The following is a 24,051-nucleotide window of genomic DNA, read 5'->3' on the forward strand; positions in this document are numbered from 1 at the left end:
TTTTCCAGTTTCAATAGACTCCATTGTCTATAGTTGCACAGGTTTGTTTTGACAGCTGAGCCTATCATGAATGCTTGGCTGAGTTTCAAAAGCTACAGAACCACTTATATCAGCAAAATGTTGTGTACACAGTTTGATTGACAGTTTTAAGAGGTCATTAAAGGATTATCTAACTTTGATGTGATTACTAAATATATATTTGTTTTCAAAATTGAATGACCACTTCAGGGGATTTAACTTTTTCATTGAGTCTGGAATTTTAAATCAGTATGAATGGTCGTGTTTTTGAGTGACAACTCTATTAGACTGCTAAAGGTGTACTTTTTCATGTCCATTTCAAAGGCTTTGCATTTCTATTATGTGTCTTCTGAGGACTGCACATAGTGAATACTGGGTTAGTGGCTATGGATATATGGGGGTGCATGGAGGGGCATGGAGGTATTAGGGGGCATGGGGGGAGCATGGGGAATATGAGGGAGCATGGAGAGGGCATAAGAGGTATTAAGTGGCATGAGGGGGCCTTATAATGAGTCCACTTCAGCACCTGCACTCCTCGAATGCTACACTAGGAGTAGGGAAATCTGAACCCTGCCCACCCACATTTTCAGGGGATGAAAATATGGTGGGTATGGCAGAGAAGATGTTCTCATGTTTCCAGTCAGGAAATGGCCCAACTTGGGCTTCCCAATGCCAACAAAGTGGAGAGGGTGAGACATAAGGAAGAAGGGGAAAAGGATATGATGTAAGAAGAAACATTGCTTGACATCTCTTCCAGCTCTGCCAATGGCCATGGCCATTACTCAGCCACAGCCATGATAGTAAGTATATTTTCTTTCATGGAGAGCATGTGCAGGTCGGCTTGGCCTCCTCTGGCGAAAGCCTTTTGGTGCAGCTTGTGCACACGTTTCTTTCTCAAAAAAGAACCGTCTAAGAGTAATAGTTTTGTGAGGTGTGCCTCTCTAACATTTGACCTGCAACATACAACATGTAAGTTGTGGGGAAGTGCAGGTTACAGTAGTGCTGAGTGTTTGTATATGAGAAGGTGGTGGGGTGAAGTGTGGTGCAGTGTTTGTAGTAGAGCTAAAGAAATTGGAACAGGGAAGTGCTGTGAGCAGAGAAACTGGAAGTAGCGGAAGTGTGAGTAGGGAGTAAAGAGCAGTATTTTTACCCTGTACCTCTAGTGAGGTCATGGAACTTTTTGCTGCATTGCAGCCATGCCCTGGCAGCTAAGTTCTTGGTATTGCCCTCCTTTGTGACCTCTTCCTATTCTTAGTGGGGTGCATTCTGCCTCAGGAAGGAGCATGTTTTCTCCAGGACTAGAGTCTTCAACACAGCATTCAAGAACAAGGATATCCTGCCTGAACCTCTTACTGCCATCTTCCTAATTCTGAGAAATTTTCTTGCTCTCAGTAGCCTAGAGTGCATCACTCCTTTAACAGGGGTGGATTTAGTTGGCTCGACGGGGGTCTTGCCCACTGGTTAAAGAACTGGTGAGGAATCCCCATCAGTTCCATGGGGACAACAGTATTAAATGGCCACCGTTGGGCCTTCCCTTGGATTCAGGACCCCGGTGGCAGAAGTCCAATCAGAGGCCGGCAGCACTCCATTGCTCATCAGCACCACAAGGAGTGGTGGCAGCCGCTGACAATGCACCTGCCAGAGACCCAGGATTGCTGAGGGACCCCAGGCCAAAGGTTAGTGAGGGCAGGATGGGAATCGTGGGATGGAGGTTGTGGGAGTGGGGGGGTGCAGGGAGGTCAGAGGCAAGGACAGGGGTATGGCTTTTAATGCTATCCTTCCTGATGCTGGGTCCCTTGATCAGGCACTGAGTGCCTGACAATGAATGACCCCTGAAGCGGCCTTCAGGGAGCATGGAAGAGCCATACAACTCCCATCTAATCCCTGAGTAATCGCGGAATTGCTTTAGGGCTCAGGGATAATGGATGTCAATTGGCTCATTAATGAGGCAATTGGGGGGGAGGCTTCCCCACCGCTGGGAGGCTGATGCATTGTCTCTCCTGCGATTCAGTGGGCCCAGTCGCCATGGTTCCCGCTGTGACAGCTGTATTAAATCCAGTTCAAGGTCTTAGTTTCTGCAGCCTTGTCCTGCCAAAGCTCTCACCAAATAGAGAGGCAGCCAACAAGCAGCATGATTGTCAAGTGGACTTCTTTCTGAAATGACTGAAACAGTTTTAATGATGTTCCAGCACAAATTTAACATATTTACTGGGATCATTTGAATAGGTGCAGGCGACGGTCCTGCTTCTACCCCCAAACCATCTAATGCATGGTCGGTTCTCCAGGTTATTAATCCAGGTCTCTGAATTACTAGTTCTGTAATGTAGCAACTACACGATTATGCCAAAACCCATTATGGTGTTACTGTGAAGTAGATTTAACTTTTTATGCAGAATATGCAGGCATCAGGATTTGGCTTCAAGCGTGAGAACTATTCTTTGAGGAGGTAATGGGTAGAATTTTCCATGCCCGCTGGCATTGGGCGTCATGGTGGGTGTGAATGGACAATATGGCGGGAAGGCCGAAAATCGGTTTCACGATGTCGCGAAACCAGTTTGCAATCGTCTGCTCCACCTGTCAATGGCAGGCCATGTTTCCTGCCACCGCACACAGGAATTTCAGTGTAATAAACATCAGTATATCATTATAAGTTCTGATGAAGAGTCATACGGACTCGAAACGTTAACAGTGTTCCTCTCCGCAGATGCTGTCAGACCTGCTGAGTTTTTCCAGCTATTTTGTTTTAGTATCATTATAAGCCCTGCTCACCAGAATCATCCCCCCAAGCTGGATCATCCGGGCACATCAGTATGATTGTACGCTGATGTGTTTCACAACTGAACATAAGCGACGTGCACCTGGCGAGCTGCACGTCGCTCAGGACTTTGATGTTTGTTTGCCTACCTTGCTTTGGGCAGCACTCGCAGTCATCAGCACCAGGCTTCACAGACAGCACCACATCACTTTTAGGGGGGCTCACGGGCAGGTCTCTACCTACCAGACCAGCTGTAAGACGGGGGTGGCTTTTCAACGGCTGCAGGACTAGGGCTTGCTTGGGGAAAGGGGAGAAGTGGCCTCAGGCAAAGGAAGAGGCTGCAGGGTGAGGGCTGTACTGGGGAAGGGGGGTATCCCAGGGTGTGTGCAGGGACGCATGTTGATTTGTGCAAGTCGCCTCAAGATGGTGAGGGCTGAAGAGGCAGTCTCCAGAGGAGATGAGTCCAGATGGAGGTGTGAGGGTGTGTGAGAAAGTGAGTGGTGATGTCCCTCGAGCTGGCAGTGAGTGAGATACCAGTGAATGTGTGATGGGCTTTGTGAGTGTGAGAGTTTAGAGTGATGAGATGGTTGCCTTACCCTAGCAGCACGGATGAGATCATTCATCCTCTGTCTGCACTGGATGGCAAACCTCTTCTGTGTAGCGTTGGCCCTGACCACCACTGCCACCGTCTCCCAAGCCAGAGTGGTGAGATTGCTGGACTTCCTGTGGCCAGAGCAGGGGTAGAGGACATTGCGGCGGTCTCCAACAGTGTCCAGCAGGTGTCCCAGGGACGTGTCACTGAATCGGGAGACTGCAATCTTGTTGCCTTTTGGGGTATGTCTTCTGTACAACAGTCATGGGCTGGAAGCACTGAGAGGTGTTTGCGCAGCTGCACTTTAAATATGGTGCCTGGTGTGAGGAAGCGGCGAGGTGCCGGTGTGGCAGGCGAATCCGAGGCCGCCCACCAGCGAAATGCCGTGTTTCCTGGGAATGCATGATTAATGAGGCAGGATTGGGATGATGCAGCATGAAAACCTGCCACTGCGGCCAGCCGGTAAAATGTCCTTCTTCCCGCCTTAGTGCAAATCTGGGATGATTCCACCCAATGGCTGGGATTTTCCGACCCCCTCGCAGGTGGGACCAGTCAAGGGCGAGGCGGCTCCCCAGCCAGAGGTCCATTGCCTTGCGACGGGACTGGAAGATCCTGGCAGAGGGCGGGTGCGGAAAATCCCGCCCAATGTCTCTTTCACGTGCACTGGCTGCAGTATAACTGTAAAAAAACCTTTTAAGTGAAACTTGAAAGAGTTCACAAGTGAATGCATTTAAAGTTTCTAACATTAATAAAGACAGAATAGCTGGCTTCCATGGTGACATTAAAAATGTCATCAGCATTCAGGTTTAGCATTCAGATGATTAGCAGATCTTAATGAATACATGCCCCAAGCTTCCCCTGAACTTACAATGGTCAGAGTTGTCAGTATAACTTAGTGCAGCCTGTTTGTATGATAGTCAAAATGATGCTCCTTTCTCAAGTGGCATCTGCAACATTAATGCCGCATAAGAATACAGAACACAAACATTTGGATTTCTAATGAGAAGAACAGATGGCTTCACAGCATTCTGCAATTTGCTCTATTCTGACAATCTGCATAAATGACAGCACGAGATGAAGCATGAATTTTTTAATTTCTTAGCAGACATTTATAAAGCGTCCTGTATCGATTACACAAACACTTACCTGCACAATGCAATTCTGTTAATAATGATGCACGTTCCTCCATTTCTACAATAGGCATTAGGACATTCTACAAGAGAGTAAAATTGCCAATGTCATTCATAAACTAAATGTTTGAGATAATATTAAATTAGACATTAAAAACAGAATGAAACAACTTTGTAATTAAGTTGTTTCTGATTTTCTTTCTTACCTGAGCAGCTAGATTCATCAGATTTGAAATCTCCACAGTCAATGTCACCATCACATCGCTGTGTTACTGGGATACACTGTCTACTGGACCCACAGAGCAAAGAACCATTGAAGCAGGATATTGCAGCTGGAAAAGATAATTAGTCTTAATTTTACTGTAGCAAAAGTAGGACATTATTTTCTATTGATAAAATAAGAAAGCATGGAATACAAAAATTCCATTTGGTCTTTCAAGCCCATTTCTTGCACACATTTGGACACAATTTGTAACACTCTGCTGTGGGCATTGAGCCTCATTAGATGTGAGGTCAGAATCTGAGCAGCAAAGTTGTAGCCCTATTTTTGATCCACACTTATGTATGGAAATGCACTGCACTAACAGGAGAGCCACACAATTTCTGTCGAGGATTCTCTTCACCCAATATCATAAGGCAACATCCATCATGAATACTTCCTGATGCTCAAACATTGTGATGCAAAATATAAGCCTGAATTTCACGCTTGGCGTGTGCGCCAAATTGGCGGGAGCAGAAACAGATGTGGAATCCGCTCCCCACCGTAGTTGCAAACGGGATTTCACGCTGGACGGCCAGTTAAGGTCCACCCAGCATGAAACGCGTCCTTTCAATGGTCAGGAAGGGCCAGGCGGTCAGTTGGTCATGGAGAGACGGCGGGGTCTCTGATGAAGGTAAGAGTGCAGTGCACAGAGATGAAAGTGTCGGATTGTGCAAACATTCTTGTGGAAGTCTCATCATTAATGGGAGCCTGAAATCTGGAGTCCCCAATGGCGACCCAGTGAACGCTCTAAAACCAGCAGAGACAGCTCCCTGAAGGCTGCCAGGTGAGAATCTTTGGAGTCTGCCCAGGAGACTATTTCACTCGTACAATGGACTCATCAGCGGCTGAAAACTTCAGGCTGGAGGGCAAATCAGGTGGCATTCGACCACTCCCCCCGTCATCGTTTCTCGGATGAGTGCCTCACGGTCCTTGTGGAGGAGGTCGGTGCCAGGCGGAACACTCTAGTACCCAGGGATGACAGGAGGAGGCAACCGCACCTGCCCAAAAAAGCCTGGGAGGAGATGGCAGCTAAGGTCAGTGGCCACGACGTTGTGCAGTGCACATGGGTGCTGTGCTGTAAAAGGTTCAGTGATTTGCTGCGCTCGGCAAGGGTGAGTACCGAGTTGGCATTGATCAGTGTGAAGAAGTGCTAAGGACTGGCCATCCACCTGTGGAGCTCTGGGATGTTAGAGTCTGTGTGCCAAATGTCACTGACACCGGCGCCAGCCAAGGGGTTGAGCCCTGGCTGCTTGGCCTGAGTGCCTTGTGGGTCAAGGGCCATGAGTCAAATGTGCCCTGCAAGGTATCCCAGAGGAGAGGGGTTTGCCAGACTGCAATGGTGCTGCAGGTAGAGATTGGACAAATCAATGCTCCTCTGTCATTTCAGAAGAGAAGCCATAACACCAATGAAAGAACTAAGACAGACAGAGGAACCCCAAGCTTCCTCATTCTGACGAGGTAAGAGATGGATGCCTTGGAGTTGGAGAGCTGCCACCCACCTCAGTCAGCCGGTCATGGTGAGGCAGAGGTCTCTGATGAAGCTAAGAGAGCAGTGCACAGATGTGAGAGTGTCAGATTGTGCAAACATTCTTGTGTAGTCTCAGCATTAATGGGAGCCTGAAACCTGGAGTCCCCATTGATCACTGAAAGACGATGGCACCGTGATGCAGATCACCATTTTCTCACTAGGGTGCCTGGCATGCCAGTGACAGTGTGATGACTTAAACTAATGACATGTCGTTGTTCTCCCCTAGAATCGCCAGCTCACCCTCGAACGCTGGACCCCAAAGAGCCACCCTTGATGCCAGAGGACCATTTGGCTTTAGATGCGCCTGCGTCACACCCATTCTCTGAACCAGGCACCAACGCAGATACAGCACCTCAGTGGGCATTAGGTTGTCAGCTAGAATATCAGAGCACAGCGGTGAGGGCACTTCACACTCACTTGAAGAGCAGGCAGAAGCAGTGTGCGCCCAGGGCATCGGCAGTCGGGGGGCTGTTGGAGGCTGAGGTGATGCTGAGTCAAAGACAGGTGATGCATCTCTGGAGTTGTCCATTAGGCGGCAGATGCTGGATGCCAAGTGAGATGTGAGAGAGGACCTGACGGAGATCCATGAGGGTATGCGTGCCATGGTCTCTTTTGTGGAGGAGTCCATGTGCAGCATGAGCATTGCGTTGACCCTCATGGCCAAGCGCACTGCCTATTCCATTGAGAGAATGGCGAATCTCATGGAAAGGCAGTGCCAAGGGCAGAATCAGGGGTCCCTGGGGTTGCGCTCAGAGCTTCAAGCCCTCACACAGGCAATGATCTCAGGAAGTGGATGATGGATGAGGCACCCAGTGTGCCAGCTAGGTGCCCGTCCATCAATGGCAAGCAGGGAGGCCCACAGCAACCTCACGTTGGTGCATGAGCTGCCTGTCATCTCTGCAGGCTCCTCTCAGGGAACTCTGGATGACGGCGGCAGCTCCTCTGCCCCTCTGCCAGTGACCGTGGCATCTGATGAGGCTGCGATGGCACTGGACACTCCCTCCCAGGCAGGGCCAGCACAGGCTCCGCTGGCCAGAGGACGACCACCAAGGTCATTATGGCCAACAAGACAGCAGAGTCAGCAGGCTGCCTACAATGCTGCTGCCAGCAAGTGGGGAGGGTGCGACAATATGTGGCACTTGCAAATATAAGTGCATCATGAGCACAAGAGGTGATCTTCTAATCTGCCATGTTTTGTTAATATGTTTACTGATGTGGCCATTAACACCATATATTGTTATGTTCATTTGATGTGAATGCCAACATGATATAAATTTTGCTTTTGTCATGATGGCCCGAGTATGCTTCACTTGTTTTGTGGGTTCAGAGCACGCCAGTATTTCAGGCTGGACCTGAGTGGCTCGATACTTTATTGCACAGGCACTGAGTGGACTTTGGGTTCAAATGAAAGGGTCATTTCAGACACCTGGGATAGAGGCGGCAGCCTTGACATGAGGTGGAAGCGGATCTTTGGCAACCTAACTGAAGGAGTGTTGGATCAAGGCATCCCTGGTGTCTCTGCCTCCCTGAAGGATCCAGAGGTCTGCCTCCACGTCCTCAGCGTTCTCCTCACCCTACTCCTCTTCTGACTCACTACTGGATTCATCATTTGTGGCCCGTGGAACTGCCTCAAGATCCTCTTCCTCCAGTGGGTTCCCCTTGCCAATGCCAGATTGTGGAGAGCGCAGATTGCAGCCGCTAACAGTGACACCCGCTCTGGAGAGTATTGTAGTGCTTCCCATGAACAGTCCAGGCATCGCAAGTGCATCTTCTGAAGACCTATGGTGCTCTCTATCACCGCCCTTGTGGAGGCCTTACTCCTATTATGACACTGCTCTGCCTCTGTTCTTGGGTGGTGATGAGGTGTCATAAGCCACATTTTCAATGTATAGCCCTTGTCACCCAGTAGCCATCCAGCCAGGCTGGAGCAGTGAAAAGCCTTGGCACCTGGGAGTGTCTCAGGATGTAAGCGTCATGGAAGCTACCAGGGTACCTTGCACAGACTTGCAGAATCTGTATCCTGTGGTCACACACTATCTGGATGTTCAGCGAGTGGAATTCCTTCCTGTTGACGAAGGCACCCGGCTGACCCACTGGCACCTTGAAGGCCACATGTGTACAGTCTATTGCACCCTGGATGCGGGGGGAACCCAGCAATTGCTGCAAAGCCTCTGGCTCGCTCAGCCTGGTTGGCGTCGTCCGTAAAGAAATGAATAAAGGTCAATACCCGCCTGAACAGAGCTTCTGTCACTAGCTTGACGCAACTGTGGACATCTGATTGGGAGACTCCACAAAGATCTCCCACTGACCCCTGGAAAGAGTCAGAGGCATAGAAGTTGATGGCCGCAGTGACCTTCAGAGCCACTGGCATGGGGTGTCCACCCATACAGTTGGAGGTGATCTCAGGCCCAATCATCAGACAAATGGAGGTCACGGTCACCCTGTAGAGGTGGAGCTCCTTCGGCACTGCACCTCGGACATGTTGAGGTCGCTGCATCACTGCCTGTAAACCCTGGCAGCAAGATAGTGGCGTCTTCTGCGGCCACTTCCACCCTGCACCCCTTGTGCCCGCGTCTCTCCTCCCATACGTCCCTCCCCTGTAAGCTGCATTCGGACACCTGGCCTCCTCTTCCTTCTGCCCCTCTCTTCCTCCTCAGAGGAGGTGCCGCCAGCGGAGACACAATCTCTATTACCAGGGTAAGGGAAGGCAGTCTGGTGCCTGGAACGGTCCACACAGTCAAAATCGTCGGGGGGCCTTGGAGACACCAATGAGTCCTGAAATGAAGCCTAGAAATGCTAAGAATGAAACTCTTCATTCATTCAGATGAAGCTGTCATGTTCAAATAAGCAACCAGCAGCAAACTATCTCCTAAACTCCTCACTACTCAGAATGGCAATGCTGCTGACCCTTTTTATCCCGCCCTTGGATGAATTCTCGTTAAAAGTGGGCTGCCGCCTGGGCCCATTTTGCCCGTGCGACGAGCGCAAAATCGTCAAATTTTAATGGCCTTAAGTGGCCCCTTAATTGTTGGTGGACATGGCTCCGACACCCATGCGTGCCACTGACCTGAAGATTGCTCGTGTGCGGGATGACGTCGGCCGCTCGCCCGCCTGCAAGACGTAAAATTCTGCCCATAGGTTACTCAAAATGCCACCCCCAAATTTTAAAAAGAAATTTGAAGAAGGGCGAGTTTTGAATAACGAACATGCACTCTAAATATGCAGTGACCAATTTTTTTTGATTCAGGGTCATGTTGTCTCTTTAAAAACTGATTGAGGCAGTTGCCTGCCTGCTACATGTAAGAAGGCAAGGGATGTTAATCTAGTACTTACAATCTCATGAGCAAAATGCCTGCAATTTCTGACACCAGTCCTGCAAAGAAAAGCAAAGTGCTGTACAATAATAAGACAGATTGTGCTGTCCTTTATGGAAGAGTGTAGTGTGATGACACACTAACTACACACATCATCCCATAGCAACAAGAGTAAATGAAAAGCAAAAAAATGTGTCACTAGAAGTGTTTCTCTACAGAATGGATCATGGCATTCAGTTCAATAATGTTGAGCATAATGAAGTTACTAATTGAAAGAAAAATTGTTGCCTTCTTTTATAATCCAGTCATGCAAATGTGCATTGTTGCTGCATTGATTACTCAATGTAACAGTTTTATTTATACATGAAAATGTGTAGACTCAGAATTGAAGCAGAAGTTAATCTTCTTACTAACCTCTATCTAATCCTGTTTCATTGGTACAAACACATGCAAAGTTGTATTGTCTGCCAGTCTGCGTTTCTCATATCAAATTCATTTTATGGCTCTTGTAGCCATAACCTTCCAATAATGGATCTTCTTTGTAGCTGCAAAAATGTGCATAGGCAGCTGAAATGAGTTGGGAAATTACCCTCGCAGTGTAAAATAGAGTGGATTTTGGAGATCTCCATGAAACTGTAAATCTGTCCATACCAACATTATTCTCAGCAAACTGATGAAACAATGCACTCTTATTGTGCTTTTTAATTATATTTTACTTTATTTGTGCATTTTTTATACGGAATTGCTATTGTAGGCTTAAGAGTTAAAATAGGTTGCTGGAGACTTGCATTAAAATTTAGCTGGCTAGCAATCAGTGCTACTTTTATTACACACTGATGCATAATTACATCTTAATGTTGGTGCTTGGTATTTCGTGAAACAGGATATAAATTAAATGAAAATATATCTTGCCTCATTCTTATGTTACATTATCTGTTGCACTTTTAGAAGCATATGTAGCTCCTGTCATTTTAATCTTTGTCCTTTTTTGAAGCAAATAACCACTGTTGATTGGTCCTTGTCTCATAGGATTATGCTTAAATAATATTGGATCATTTCTTTATTCCCCCACCCCCCTCCTCCAGTAGTTAGCTGCAGGTGAAAAAAATTGTATAAGAGAATTTCAATTCCCCCAACCTCAAATTCATCTGCATCTTGAATGCCCTAAACATTTGATTCAAAATTACCTCGTAGATTATTCCAAATAATTTGTATTCTTTGAATAAAGAGCTTCCATTTAAAATTTCTTTTCAATTTAACATTTGTTTATTTCAATTTATGCTATCTTACTCTACTGCTGTAGCTGACCTTCAAATAGTGTACAGGACTCACTCAGACCACATTCATTTCCATGCTGCCTTGGCAACAAGGCCATGTTCCTCTACCCCATCTACTGGTTTTGACTAAGTGTGTTAGCTCTCACTGGATGCTCTTTAATTACTGTTTATAATGATTTTTTGATGCTGCTCTATTCCAGGTTTCACATAAAAGCCCCCCATTGTAAACTCCCAAAACAGTCCAGTTTCCTAAAGAGTTTTAACTAGTGGAGTATGCATTCCGCTATAAATTTAGATGCCTTCCTGATCACTTTATTGTCCTCCTTGGGGCCACTGTTGACATCCTTAAGATTCTTAGTAGGTTTTCCTTTTTCACTGTCACGTCATCCATCCTACTCTTTCTTTGATAAATATCCCCCCAAAAATAATTTTCTCTAATAGTCATAACAATTTAGTATTCAAATTTCTACTCTTGTTTCTGATTACCTGTTCATGATTCCTTAACTTCATTCTTAGAATCTTCTTTCCTCCAATTTTCTCAAACCAATTAACACTTTGTGTTCTACTTGCTACTTTCTTTAACTATCCTGTCTAAGGTTCGATAGCATACAGCTTATTCACCTATTTTAAATAGGCTATTTACATTCTGTCTCTTAGTGGTATAAGCCAAGACAGTGTATGACAGCTGTTTATGCATGTTCAGTGATGACCTTCAGTTTTACCTTTACATTTTGTCCATTGATTCAGGAATATTCCCAACATATCTGACATTAAGTCCGAGATAAGCACAAAACTTCCTTCAGATAAACATTGGCAAAACCGCATGTCTCAATCTCTACTCCACCAACCTGCTCAACTGCCACCTTAGGCTAAGCTGAAGGTGACTCTCTTATGGTGGTACTCCAAATCAACTTCAATTTGCCCTCCAGAACTTTATCCGCCACTATTATCAAGGTTCCCTTAAGGTTATCAGTGTTTCCCTTCTGAAAGATTGCCTGCCTCTGTCCCTCTTTCTCCCCCATGTCTGTAGAAAACATAATCTATTCCATTATTGAGGGTTTAGTTTTGGGAAAACTCTCTGCCAACCTCCCTACTTCTACTCTCCTACTTCTACTCTCAATAAAACAGACTTCATTCAGAATGCTGCAACGTGAGTTCTCATCCACAGTTTCATCACCTCCATCCTTGAAAGGCTTTACTGGCTTCGTTTATCCCATTCACCTTCAAATCCCTCCATTGTTTTTCAGCCACCCAATTCCTTGAATGAGACCTTCACAAAATGTTTATTAGGAGCCGGGTGACAAGACAGGAAGAGACAAGTAAAATTCACTTGAAACTATATGATCTCATTAGTTTTCTGTTGTATAGAACAGCAGCAACAAGCAGGCTCACCAGGCTATTTCTTTGAAATATTTCTGTTTCAAGTTTTCTGAAGAACCATGCTTGGATATTTGTTGTCACTTTTTTAATATCATATGTTGTTAAGTAATGTTACTCATTATCTGCAGATGTGCCATAATGAGCTAATCTTTCAGAGTTTATCTGTGTTTTGATGATGCCTTTTATTTTCTTCATAACATGCAATTTTGTGTATTCATATTAGGAGTGTTACAGTCTGCTTATCTAGAAAAAAAAAACTATGAATGATACCATCTGGAAACAGCAGAGCATAATGAATCTGTAATTGGACAGTGTGATGTAAGGCAGTACCTAAATACTGAGTGACCTTGCAAAATAGAGGAAGAACTGGCCCAGCACCACAGAGTATGCGAGGAACTCGCATTGTTTCATGACACCTGTATTGCATAGGGTACTCAAGCAGTTATCCCAAATGCACTACAGCAAAGCATCTTGCCCATGAAGGATGTCCAGATGTTGTTTAGATGAAACAACGATGCCATAAAGCAGTCTGGTGGCCACCAACAGATCTACATAGAAGAGTTCATCAGAAACTTTGTAGCTTGTGCACACAGTGAAAAATCTCTTAATCCATCCATCTCCCACGCCTCCATAGTCGATCCCATGGAAAACAAAACCATGGCAACTATTCAAAGTTGATATTTTTGGAGAAGTGCAAGCAGCCCATGGGAATCAATGTTTTTTGCTTGTCGTTCATGATCTTCATTGCAAATGGCTGGAGATTACTACAAAACATTCCATAACCACCACATTGGTCATTGAGATTTTAGGCAGGTTGTTCACAAACTGGGGTTTGTCAGAGGCTATCACTACAGACAATGGACTGCAGTTTATTTCCAGTCAATCTACTGAATTCATCACCACCTGACACTGCAATACAACCCGCAATCAAATGGTGCCATTGAACGATTTAACAGGGTGATCAAGAACAGCCTGAGAGCTAGTATGTTGGAGAGGAAAACATTTGAACAATCCATTCATATCCTACTTCGCACATATTGATCCACCCTGCACTCACTGACTGGAAAGACACCAGCCAAACTCATGATAGGTTGTACCTTTCACATGCCACTGAGAAGTCAAGGAGAATGTCAGAGCAAAAACAGAAAAAAATCACAAAGCGATAAGGTAAAGAAAAAGCAAACTTTGACAAGTTAACAGGCACAAGAGAGCCATGATTTGAAATTGGAGACTGGGTTCACATCAAACAGCCAAATTGCGACTGTAAATTTGCATCATCTCTATCTGGACCAAAGCAGATCAAGCGGTTGCTTGGTAACAATGCTTATCTGTTGGATGACAACATTATGGAACACGAGACGCTTGTTAGTGAGTAGACCGGATACTTTGAGGACGATGATCATGAGAATAAATTTCCTTTTCCGATGAGCAACTGTGATATTGGTCATTCACCTCATCGAGTTGATCAAGCAGAACTACAACCTTAATTTCATAACCTCAGTGTAGTTATCAGAGACCTTTGTGTAAAGACTATTTCTGTAGCAGCTGGTGTGGCACTATGCCATACTAAGATGTTATGGAGGCTTTATTTTGCCACTCCCCTGCCCACCCACAGACAAGCAGGTACACAATCAATAGTCTGCTTCAAATATCATAGCACATCTGCATTTCAGAATTCAGGTCATTATCATCTCCCTGGCATGTCACGAGTACAGCACCCCAAACCAACCCCCCACACCCCCTGCCCCCAGGCCTAGAAATACAGCCGATGCCCTATGTCTGATAGGCCGATAGTAATGGAATGACACTTGCTGTTAATGCTCTTTATCTGCTATACAAAGCAGCATCGTTTGGCCTCCAGCCCCAAAGAGCCAATGGTTCTTTCCAAATGGGTGTCCAATTTGCCTTCCCACATGTCATTAGGCCCTCCTCTAATTTCCAAGAAATTCCTATGCTTGTGCCTGCTGTAGATGTCGGCAATCCATCACTGCTCCCCGCCCCCACCCCTGAGGGAAATCCCATGGATTTTGGTCCCTTTTTCCACTCTTATGCCATGGAAAATAAGAATTCTTTAGCCAAAAAGGAAAGAGATTTCAGTGTTATATGATCTAAGGACAAACTTTGTCTCCTTTGCTAGCTACCCCGTCCCCACTCCTGAATACACTGGCTTCCCCTTTAATGGCCTGAGAGCAACAGGGCATCAAATTCAGACTGCAGCCAACTTCCTGCCAAGACCAGCAGGCATCCGTCCACAGCTTGCCCGCCTCATTTAAGTGAGGCCCAATATTGGGTGCACCTTGGGCCTACCCATTCAGGCAGGTGCCATCCTCGCGCCCAGTAAATTTTTCAGACATAATGTTTGCAGTGCCAGGTTGTTTTTAACATTATTGAAAGAAAGCTGAAATTTGGTAGCAACATCTGCATGGTGACTTTTAAATAAACAATTAGGGACAAATAATTGGGACTTACAGCAACCAAGCTCATCTTCTTCAGAAGGACAGTCCGGAACTCCATCACATCTGAGCAATGATGGAATACATTCTTCATTAGAACATTGGAATTCTTTATCTCCACATTTATCCTGAGGAGGCAGGATACCTGGAATCATAGTTGGGCAGTTTAATTCATCGCTTCCATCTGCACAGTCTTCTTCACCATCACATTCCCATGGTTGGAGAGTGCATTGCTGTCCATCCAGGCACCGAAATGCATCTGGAGAACAGGTCGCTGGTGGATGTGGGAGTGGTTCTGCGAGAGGAGAGAAAAACTGTTCTGATGAAAGGTCCTGAAACCATCCTGAAACAATGGGCTCGGCTTTCATCCTCGAGGCAGGTCGCGGGAGTCGGGAGAATTTCCGGCTCAGCCCGCCCACCTCGGGGGGAAAAAGTGCCTGCAAGGATGAGATTTTCTTTTTGTTGGGGGGTGGTGGGCGTGCAGGCTGCAGGTGGACAGGCTGAGCTGCGAAAAAAATCTGGAGGCAGCCACAGGGGCTGTCGGGTGCAGAGCCGGGCTGTTTAAAAGGCCCTCCCCGGTGCTGTGGGACTTTGTCCCAGTCATAATAAAAACAGAACAGTCCTCCAGCCCTCACCCCTCACACCCACTCAACCCCACATGATCCCCATGCCCCATCCATGCCATCTCATGCTGTCCACCCATCCCCTATGGCCCCCCATGCCAAGCTATGACACTTCCATGCCCATTCACCCACTATAAACTGTATAGGTACAATAAATCCTATAATGACAGTTGGATGTGTAAAAAAAAGCTTAAAAACAATCCTTAATTGATAACTTTCCACTTTCTTAAAAAAGCTCTTTTTTACGATATCCCAATAAAAATATCAAACATCTAGACCCTTTAAAGTATAAACAACAGAAACTGCAAGCATTTTAAACCTCTTTATCTTGTGTAAATAAACATTATGCAATTGGCAGCATAGGTCAGAGGGCCAGAGCTGTCAATCAAGCAATGTTTTCCCTGGGGTACAGCTGTTTCAGTACTCTAATGGATGTCTGGGCTTTCAGCCATGAATGCATAATGACATTTAGCTGGCAGCCCAGAAATCCATTAGCCTGTTGAAACATCTCCCACCTTCCCCAGTACTGGTGAAAGTGCCTCATGAATCAAAACCCATTTCTCCCACACCAATCTTTGAGTCACACATTTAACTATCTAATCTTATTTACCCTACTGCAAGTTGCCCATGGCTCAGATGATAATCCAAAGATTATTACCTTTGAGGTACTGTTTTTTAATTTAGCCCCTTGATGCTCATACTCTTTAAGCAGAACCTGTTTCCTATTCCTATCTATGTCATTGGTACCACATCCATTGGTGCGTGGACCATGACAACTGGATCCTCCCCCTCCCACAGCAAGTTCCTCTCCAGCCCAGAGCAGATGTATCAAACACTGGCACTGGGGATGCAGCCTTATGGACTCACCTTAGCATAGGGGGCATGTAGGGCCATAGATCGGTGGATGGGGGCATACCTTGGCATGGGGGGCATGAGGGGCCACAGGGGTTGTTTAGGGGGTACACCTTGGCATGAGAGAATGAGGCCCATAGGGACTGGGGCTCATGAGGATGACATTTTGAACATACCTTTCAAAAGGTTCCCTCATGTAGCCTACAGTTCACCTGAGGTGCCGTGAATGACAAATCTTTGAAAAGCTGGCCCTACTTCATGAAAACTGTGGAGGACTAGGACAAGCCTATCCCCACAGTGGAGCCGGCCAGGTTGGGAGTGCAGAGTGCGGGCTCACAACCAGAACCAGCCTGCACCCTTAAAAGACACTCTTGAAAATCGGAAACCCTGAGAATGGAGTCAGGAACCCCGGAATCGGGACTCGCCCGCCATTTTCAGAGGGCTCACAAGTGATCTCAACCCGGTGAAAATCCAGCCCTTTATCTCGGTTTGTCTCTCCGCAGGTGCTGGGCAAACCCGCTGAGTATTTCCAGCATATCTTTAATTTCAGGTTTCCAGCATCTGCAGTATTTTGCTTTTGCGTTTGCAAAGCTGGCCTAGATTTATACATTTTCCTTAAATTGTGTACCCTAGCAACCGCTAAAAAAAAACTAAGGAGAAAGTTGGGGAAGATAGTGATTAATATGCTCAATAAGAACCCAAGAAGTAATTTTGAATTTGGGTGACGGTATAAAATGGCTGCTGTCGATTCAGCACGCCGTTACATGTCTCTCCTAATTTCTATTTCCATTGACTTTAATCGAAAGAGATGTAGAAAAGGCAGCTCAATTGATAGCACCATTACTATCATCCAATACCAAAATAATCCCACTTTCTGGATGCTGAGAGAGTGAAATCCCTTCATTAGGGTAGTAGATGAAAGATAAGAGATTTGAAACTGAGGGCAGGTAAATCTGTCATAGAAGGGTTAATTGTAGTCTCCTGGCATTAATGTAGCCGTGACAAACTAGGCTTGGTAGCCTATTGCTCATTTACCCCAATTGGATGGCCGCTATTTTGAAAGTGTCTGAAGCGCCTGCCTGTTTTAGGGTGTAAGTCCCTTTTAAAATGCAAATGAGGACTTTAAGACTCCAACTGCCTTTTGAAGTTAGAAATGGTTAGAACGTGCATTATGTCTAAGCTATGTGTATAACTACTATGAATTGCTCATAAGGGTGACAGTGCCTATGTTACATCTGAGAAAAGATTTTCCAACTAACTGTGTCGGCATAGAATGGATGTAGTGCAAAGGACCATAGCTTCCAAACTCCAGGGCACTGTATTTGAGGGTACCCCAAAGATGCATTGGGGATCTCCCCGGAAGTTCCCAGGTAAGGATTGCACAGCAACTGCCCAGAAGTGCAAACTTCTGATGGGCAATTGCCTGCGCTGGGAACCATCTGAAAATGTGATTAAAATCACCAACTTCAAATGATTCTGACTGTGTCACATCAATTGTTACTCAGAAAAAGTTAGAAGAATTAAAACCAATTCTAATTGCTGAGTACCACACCAACCCCGTCACAGGACTCCCTCCACACCCTAAACCCCCAGGGGACTCACCCCACACCCTGGCTACCCCTCCGCCCCATGGAACTCCCCCACACCCCCAACTACCTTCTTCACAGGATTTCCTCCACCCTCCATGGGACCCCCCATCGCCATGAGGACTCATGCCCCCACCCCCCTCGAGAGATTCACCACCAACTTCTCCCCGACCACCAGGCCAGACTCTCACCCCCACCTTTACCCCAAGGCCTGACTCTACACCCATCCCTCCCTCAAGGCTCGACCAGCGTCACCCCACCAAGCTGTCAACAGGCCCTGGCCCTACACCGCCCCCCACCCTCTCCACCCTAGGGCCTGACCCGACAACCCCCATCACAAGGCCCGATCCGACACCCACCCCCTCAAACAGGGCCTGTCCTGACAACACCCGCCCCTCCACAGGGCCCGACCCAACCTAACACACCCCCATTCCGCCCGCATCCTACCTTACACACTTACCTTCGCCCAGGCTTGTCAAGAATCTTTAAACCAGGCTGGACCTTTAAACTTCCCTGCTTTACGGCAGCTAGTGGCTTCCATACCTGTGACTCTACAGCCCTTGACTGTAGGCCCTGTGGGTGTGCTGCACTGCCTAGATCTTGCCCGGCCTGAGTCGGAAGGTCGGGCAAGATATGATCGCCTGGATTTCAGGGTAAGAACTTTCGAGCGGAGTGGCAATCCGACTCAATTGCCGCTCCACCCGAAGTTACAGTCTGCACAATTGAGAGAACAGGTCTTTGACCTATTTTTGCCCAAGTAATTCTGCCTATGAGTTCTGACCAGATACATCTTGCATGCTGGAGTATTTATTTATATTTCATGCCTTAGCTTTATTAAAACTGTAGAACACATGCAAAAAAATATGCAACTGAATATGTAATGCAATATCCTGACTTTTATGTTGGCATTGCAATGTTTGCCTTCAAAATCCATTATGAATGGGTACAAGGGAACAGCCATATCCAATTAAATTCTTACAAAGAGGCTGACTTTGTGTTTTGTTTTGTTGCAATGTTTACAGTTCCTTGTTAGTGCCCTGCTGTTTACATGAGAGATTGTTCTAGGATCAGCGAAGACAATGCAGAATAACAGGAAATAGAATGGCAAAAAGTCAAGAAAAATTGATTGGAACCGCAGCCGTCTAATACTCAAAAGCTGCTTTTAGCTAATCCATGCAGGCCCTTATGTACTCTTAGCATTCCTGTTACTAATTAATAGCAACAGCTCACAAAGTTCATGCATGCATTAGCCAATTGTGCATTATTTCACATTGTCTATAGTTACATATTCATCTGAGCTTTGAATTATTTCAACATACTGTAGTTTCAGCACCCTAGGAGCTGCATTTTGAAAGTGTTTCCCTGTTTAAGAGTTAAGCTGTTAAATTTTCTGCTCAGTGTTCTGTAAAAACTAGATCCCTACTTTTAGCTCAGGGTGAGTGCAGCATGGATGGGACCGGCAAAAAGTTCACACAACAACAAGAAACTTGAGCCATTTTAACTCCCCCCCCAGATCCCAAATCAGACTCCCTTCTGAAGCCAGTGACGGCCATGACAATTGGTGGGCAGGGGTCAGAAATCATGTGGATCGCTGCCAGAGATATAGGGGAACTGTCCCTGACAAGGTAAGTGACAAGGTGGTGATATGGAGGTGGTTTAATGGTTGCATGTTGGTGAGTGCATGGGGGCAGTCTTAGAAATAAGGGGTGTAGGAACTGAAGCTGCCACAGCTGTAAAGCTGAAAATTACTGAGGAGAGATCTCATGAAAAGTTCCTCCACCCCCAGAGCACCAACACTCCCTTCTTTCATCTGAACAATAGCAATCTTAAAAAAAACAGTTTACTTCACTATTCCAATATATTCCTGTCTTGATTGGGCAAATGGTTACAATGATCGTGAATAACCACAAACCATCCTTGTACAAACAGCTAGTGCCAGTCTTGTGTGTTTGTGGCCTTATTCTAATTTGCTTTGTGTTAGCTCCTCAGTGGCTCCAGCTTGGGAAGTGGAAAGCTACTGAAATTCCATTCAGTGAACAGAGAGTACGGTGGTGGGCTACCTCAAGCAGATCTGGCCACTGGTGATCCGCCTGCAAGCTGCTTGGACTTGAGGCAGTTGCCCAGCTGGATGTCTATATTAACACGGACACTGGTTGAGAGAGCAAGTCAGGGGAACAGGCCTCCCTCATATCCTGAAAGTGGATATCATGTACATCTCACATGACCCACTGACACTCAGACAACAGAATGCAGACTTGATGGGAGGCACTTGAAGCCTTTGTTCACACTCTTCTTAAGGTTTATCAGGCCAGAGGAAATGCTGGGCCCCAGGACCGAGATGGCAGCAGTCTGAGCTCCTATTCAAGAAGTCAGAACTGTCACCATTGGCTCTATCGCTCTCGGGCCATGTGCAGTGTCCATACTGTGTCCATGGTCTGAAGGGTCATGGTTGTGTGTTACATCCATGGTCTGAAGGATCGTGGTTATGTGTTACATCTTGCTTAGCTTTGCTGTACAAAGAGATATCCTTGGAAGTTGAAAGTCTCCAGGGCAGCAAGCAGACCAGTAATAGGGGCAAAAATAACATGAAGATGATGCTGTAGGACAACTGCAGAACATATCCTTGCCCCACTGATGCAGAGACCCTGTTCCAGGTTACCATACCTGGCAAAAGACTTCAGTGGAAATGAAAATCAGGGGAAATGTAAAATGGGCTGTCGATTTGCTAGCATCCATTTCACGCTATCACACAAAATTAAGATCTATCCCTTCTCTTACAGTTGCTGCAGATTTCTAAAATTCACTTGTTTCCACAGCCCAAGAATTGAGCTCCACTTAACGGTATTTTTGCTGTCTGGAGCTCACCCTGGAATTTTAGTAGGGTCACCCTACTTCACAATGAATGGGTACAAACTGCGTTCATGATTTCCGTTCCCAACTTTTTTTTCCAAGCTAGTCTTCAAACACGCTTGTGGTAAAGCAATCTATGTTCCAGTAATGCACCGTGAAAAGAAATCTTTCTAACAATTGCTTCCTTCTTTGAGTAATAATCTGGATTTATATCCCCCTGTTATTAATTCAGCACCAGCAGAAACAGCCTTTCACTATTTACTTGCACAATATCTTTTATAATTTTGAGAATCTCTCTGAGAGTGCTTCTTCATTTCCTTGTTCTGTTGAAAGAATCTATAATTCTCATTTTTTTTCATAACGTCATCATTCTAGTGAATCTTTGTTGTACCCTCTCTGTCATTTTCATATTTTTCCTAAAGTGGTGTGTGCAGAAACACGTGCAGTTTTCCAATCTAACCTAACCAACATCACATACAAAGTCAGCCTTGCCTTTTGTTTTAGACTAATTATTCCTCTGTATAGGCCCAAGAACCATTTCGGCGGGATTTTCCGGCCTCACTAGCATCCGGCCTCACTAGCATCCGGGATCGTCTGGTCCCATTGGATGTCAATGGACTTTTAGCTGGGTCCTGCCAAGTGCGGCCAGAAAATCCAGCCTTTGCCTTTTTATGACTTTATTTTCCTTCTGCACTCTCACTGGGCTATGTTGTATCTCTCAGTTTCTCCGTGGTGAAGGCATTCAGAGTATGCTTTCTTTTCTATAAAATATGCTGATGCATTTTCTCTGTGTCTGCCCTATCTGCTTGCATGTTTACATTCTCTGGCTCTCTTTCACATTCTTTCTCACAGGCCCCTGCACCCCACGTTTGATATCGATGACAAATTTTCATGTTATTTCCTTTCTGCCTATGTCCAGATCGGTTATATAAGTGAGAGACAAAATCCACTAGGCACAACCTGAAAAATACCCTTTATCCTACACCTTTCTTTCTTACCTCTAACCATCCTTCTATCCATGCATTATATTCCCCTTACACCCATGGGTCTTAACTTTTCTAACCATGGATTGTCTAAAGTTGGCTTGTCCAACCCATGGCCCATGGGCAGCAAGAAACCCCTCCACGTGTCCCCCGGAGCATTTGTTGAGAATGCCAGTAGGATGGGTCAGTGAGTTTGAAGATTTCTCTAGGGGATTGCTCCTCCACCAACAGGCTGTTTCTCTCCTGTGTTTGCTGCTGATAGGTTTAATAGCGAGCCTATCAACAGCAAACATGGAAGAGAGACAGGCTGTGAACATTGGCAACTCTGGAGCACGGGGGACCTCAGCTCAACGTGCCCTCTTCCCCAGCTTATAATGCTTTTACCCGGCTCTGGCTGCTTCCCCAGTTCTCCTGGCTCTGGGTGCGTACCCCGGTTCCTTCCGTGTTCCTCCAGTTCCTCCCCACGTTCAACAGGCTCTCAGTGCTTCCCTGGGTGGGCATCCGTGTGTGGGCACCGCCAGGCCTCAGGCCTCGCTCCAAGCCTCTCTTCTGCTCTGATTGCACTTCCTTTGCCCCCTTAGCCAATTTGGTGAGTGAGGGTAAGTGAGGGTGGGTGAGTGCGTGAGGGTGGGTGAGTGAGTGTGGGTGAATGAGGGTGGGTGAGTGAGTGAGTGAGGGTGGGTGAATGAGTGTGGGTGGATCAGTGGGTGGGTCAGTGGATGAGGGTGGATTGGGCAGTTAGTGTGGTTGGGTGAGGGACTGCAGGTGGGTGAGTGAGGGTAGGTGTGTTGTCTGAGAGAGAAAGGGTGAATGTATCTGACAGAGAGAGGAAGGGTGAGCATGTGTGTGTCTGAGAGAGAGAGAGAGGCTGAATGCGTATGTATTTGAGAGAGAGGGTAAGTGTGTGTGTGTCTGAGATGGGGAGTGTATATGTGTGTGTGTGCGTGTGTGGTGTGTCTGTGAGAGGGAGAGTGTGTGTGCCTGTGAGAGGTTGGCTGTGTGTGTGTGTGTGTGTATTTGTGTGTGTGTGTGCAAGGGAGAGAGGGGTTGTGTGTGTGTATTTGTGTGTGTGTGCGTGTGAGTGACTGTGAGAGAGGGGGTGAGTGTGTATGTGAGAGAGAGGATGAGTTTGTGTGTGACAATGAGGGCGTGTGTGTGTGTGTGAGAGAGAGAGAGGGTGAGTTTGTGTGTGTGTGTGTGACAGTGAGGGCGTGTGTGTGTGTGTGAGGGAGAGGGGTTTGTGTGTGTGAGAGAGGGTGAATGTGTGTGTATGGGAGAAAGAGAGGGTGAGTATATGTGTGTGTGGGAGAGAGGCTGACTGTGTGTGCGTCTGTGTGAGAGAGAGAGAGAGGTTGAGTGTGGGTGTATGTGTGTGAGAGAGAGGATGTGTGTGTGTGTGAGAGAGAGAGCGAGAGAGAGAGGCTGAGTGTTGGTGTATGTGTGAGAGAGTGAGTGTGTGTGTATGTGAAAGAGAGCGAGAGAGCATGAGTATGTGTGAGGGTGAGGGAGAGCATGGAGGGGGAGCGGTAAGAGGGAGGGGAGAGTGTGTCTGGCTCACTCCCAGTCTCAGGGTTCTCATTCACCCTCACCTCCCACACACCAACAGGCACTCTCACCCACTCTCACAGTGATGAGGGTCAGTAAGTGAGCAGCCCGAGACTGGGAACGAGCTGGACACATACACTCTTTCCCTTTCACATTTGAATGGTCATCTTAGTTTAAAAAAAATTAGTAATAAATAATCAATTTATTGTTTTTTTTTTGCTCAGCAAGTTGTTTCTTTTCATATGTCAGCTTTTTTTTGATATCAATGTTTAATGATGTGCCAAACCTTATATTTCTGAAATTTGCTCAGCAGCCACCCAAGTGTGAGAAAAATTGAAACATATCCCCCTATGCGAAAAGAACATAAGAAATAGGAACAGGAGTAGACCATTCGGCCCCTCAAGCCTGTTCCGCCATTCAATAAGATCATGGCTGACCTTCTTGTGTTTCGATTTCCACATTCCCTCTCTCTCCGATAACCTTTGATTCCTTTGCCTAACAAGAATCTATCTACCTCTGCCTTAAAAATATTCAATGACCCCGTCTCCACCACCTTCTGAGGCAGAGAATTCCAAAGTCGCACAACTCTCTGAGAGAAAAAAATTCTCCTCACCTCTGTCCTAAAAGGGCAACTCCTAATTTTAAAACAGTGCCCCCTAGTTCTGGACTCACCCAAAAGAGGAAACATCCTTTCGATGTCTATCTTGAAAAGGCCATTCAGGATCTTGTATACTTCAATCAAATCACCCCTCACTCTTCTAAACTCCAGTGGAAACAAGCCCAGTCTGTCCAGCCTTTCCTCATAAGACAACTTGCTCATTCTAGGTATCAATCTAGTAAACCTCCTCTGAACCGCCTCCAATGCATTTACATCCTTCCTTAAATAAGGAGACCAAAACTGCT

At 46.2% G+C, this 24,051-nt stretch overlaps 1 protein-coding gene across 1 annotated transcript in view; it reads right to left on the minus strand.

Moving 5' to 3' along the window:
- malrd1 (MAM and LDL receptor class A domain containing 1) overlaps positions 1-24,051 on the minus strand; it is a 314,776-nt gene that overhangs the window by 35,600 nt on the left and 255,125 nt on the right. The window contains exons 23-25 of the mRNA XM_078535594.1: positions 14,726-15,004; positions 4,702-4,827; positions 4,512-4,578 (exon numbers count right to left, since the gene is read on the minus strand). Of these exons, the coding sequence (XP_078391720.1) occupies positions 4,512-4,578; positions 4,702-4,827; positions 14,726-15,004 (472 nt within the window). The remainder of the gene's footprint in view (positions 1-4,511; positions 4,579-4,701; positions 4,828-14,725; positions 15,005-24,051) is intronic.

The sequence above is a fragment of the Cetorhinus maximus genome, chromosome 3 (genome assembly GCF_964194155.1).
Source record: "Cetorhinus maximus chromosome 3, sCetMax3.hap1.1, whole genome shotgun sequence".
Taxonomy (NCBI): domain Eukaryota; kingdom Metazoa; phylum Chordata; class Chondrichthyes; order Lamniformes; family Cetorhinidae; genus Cetorhinus; species Cetorhinus maximus.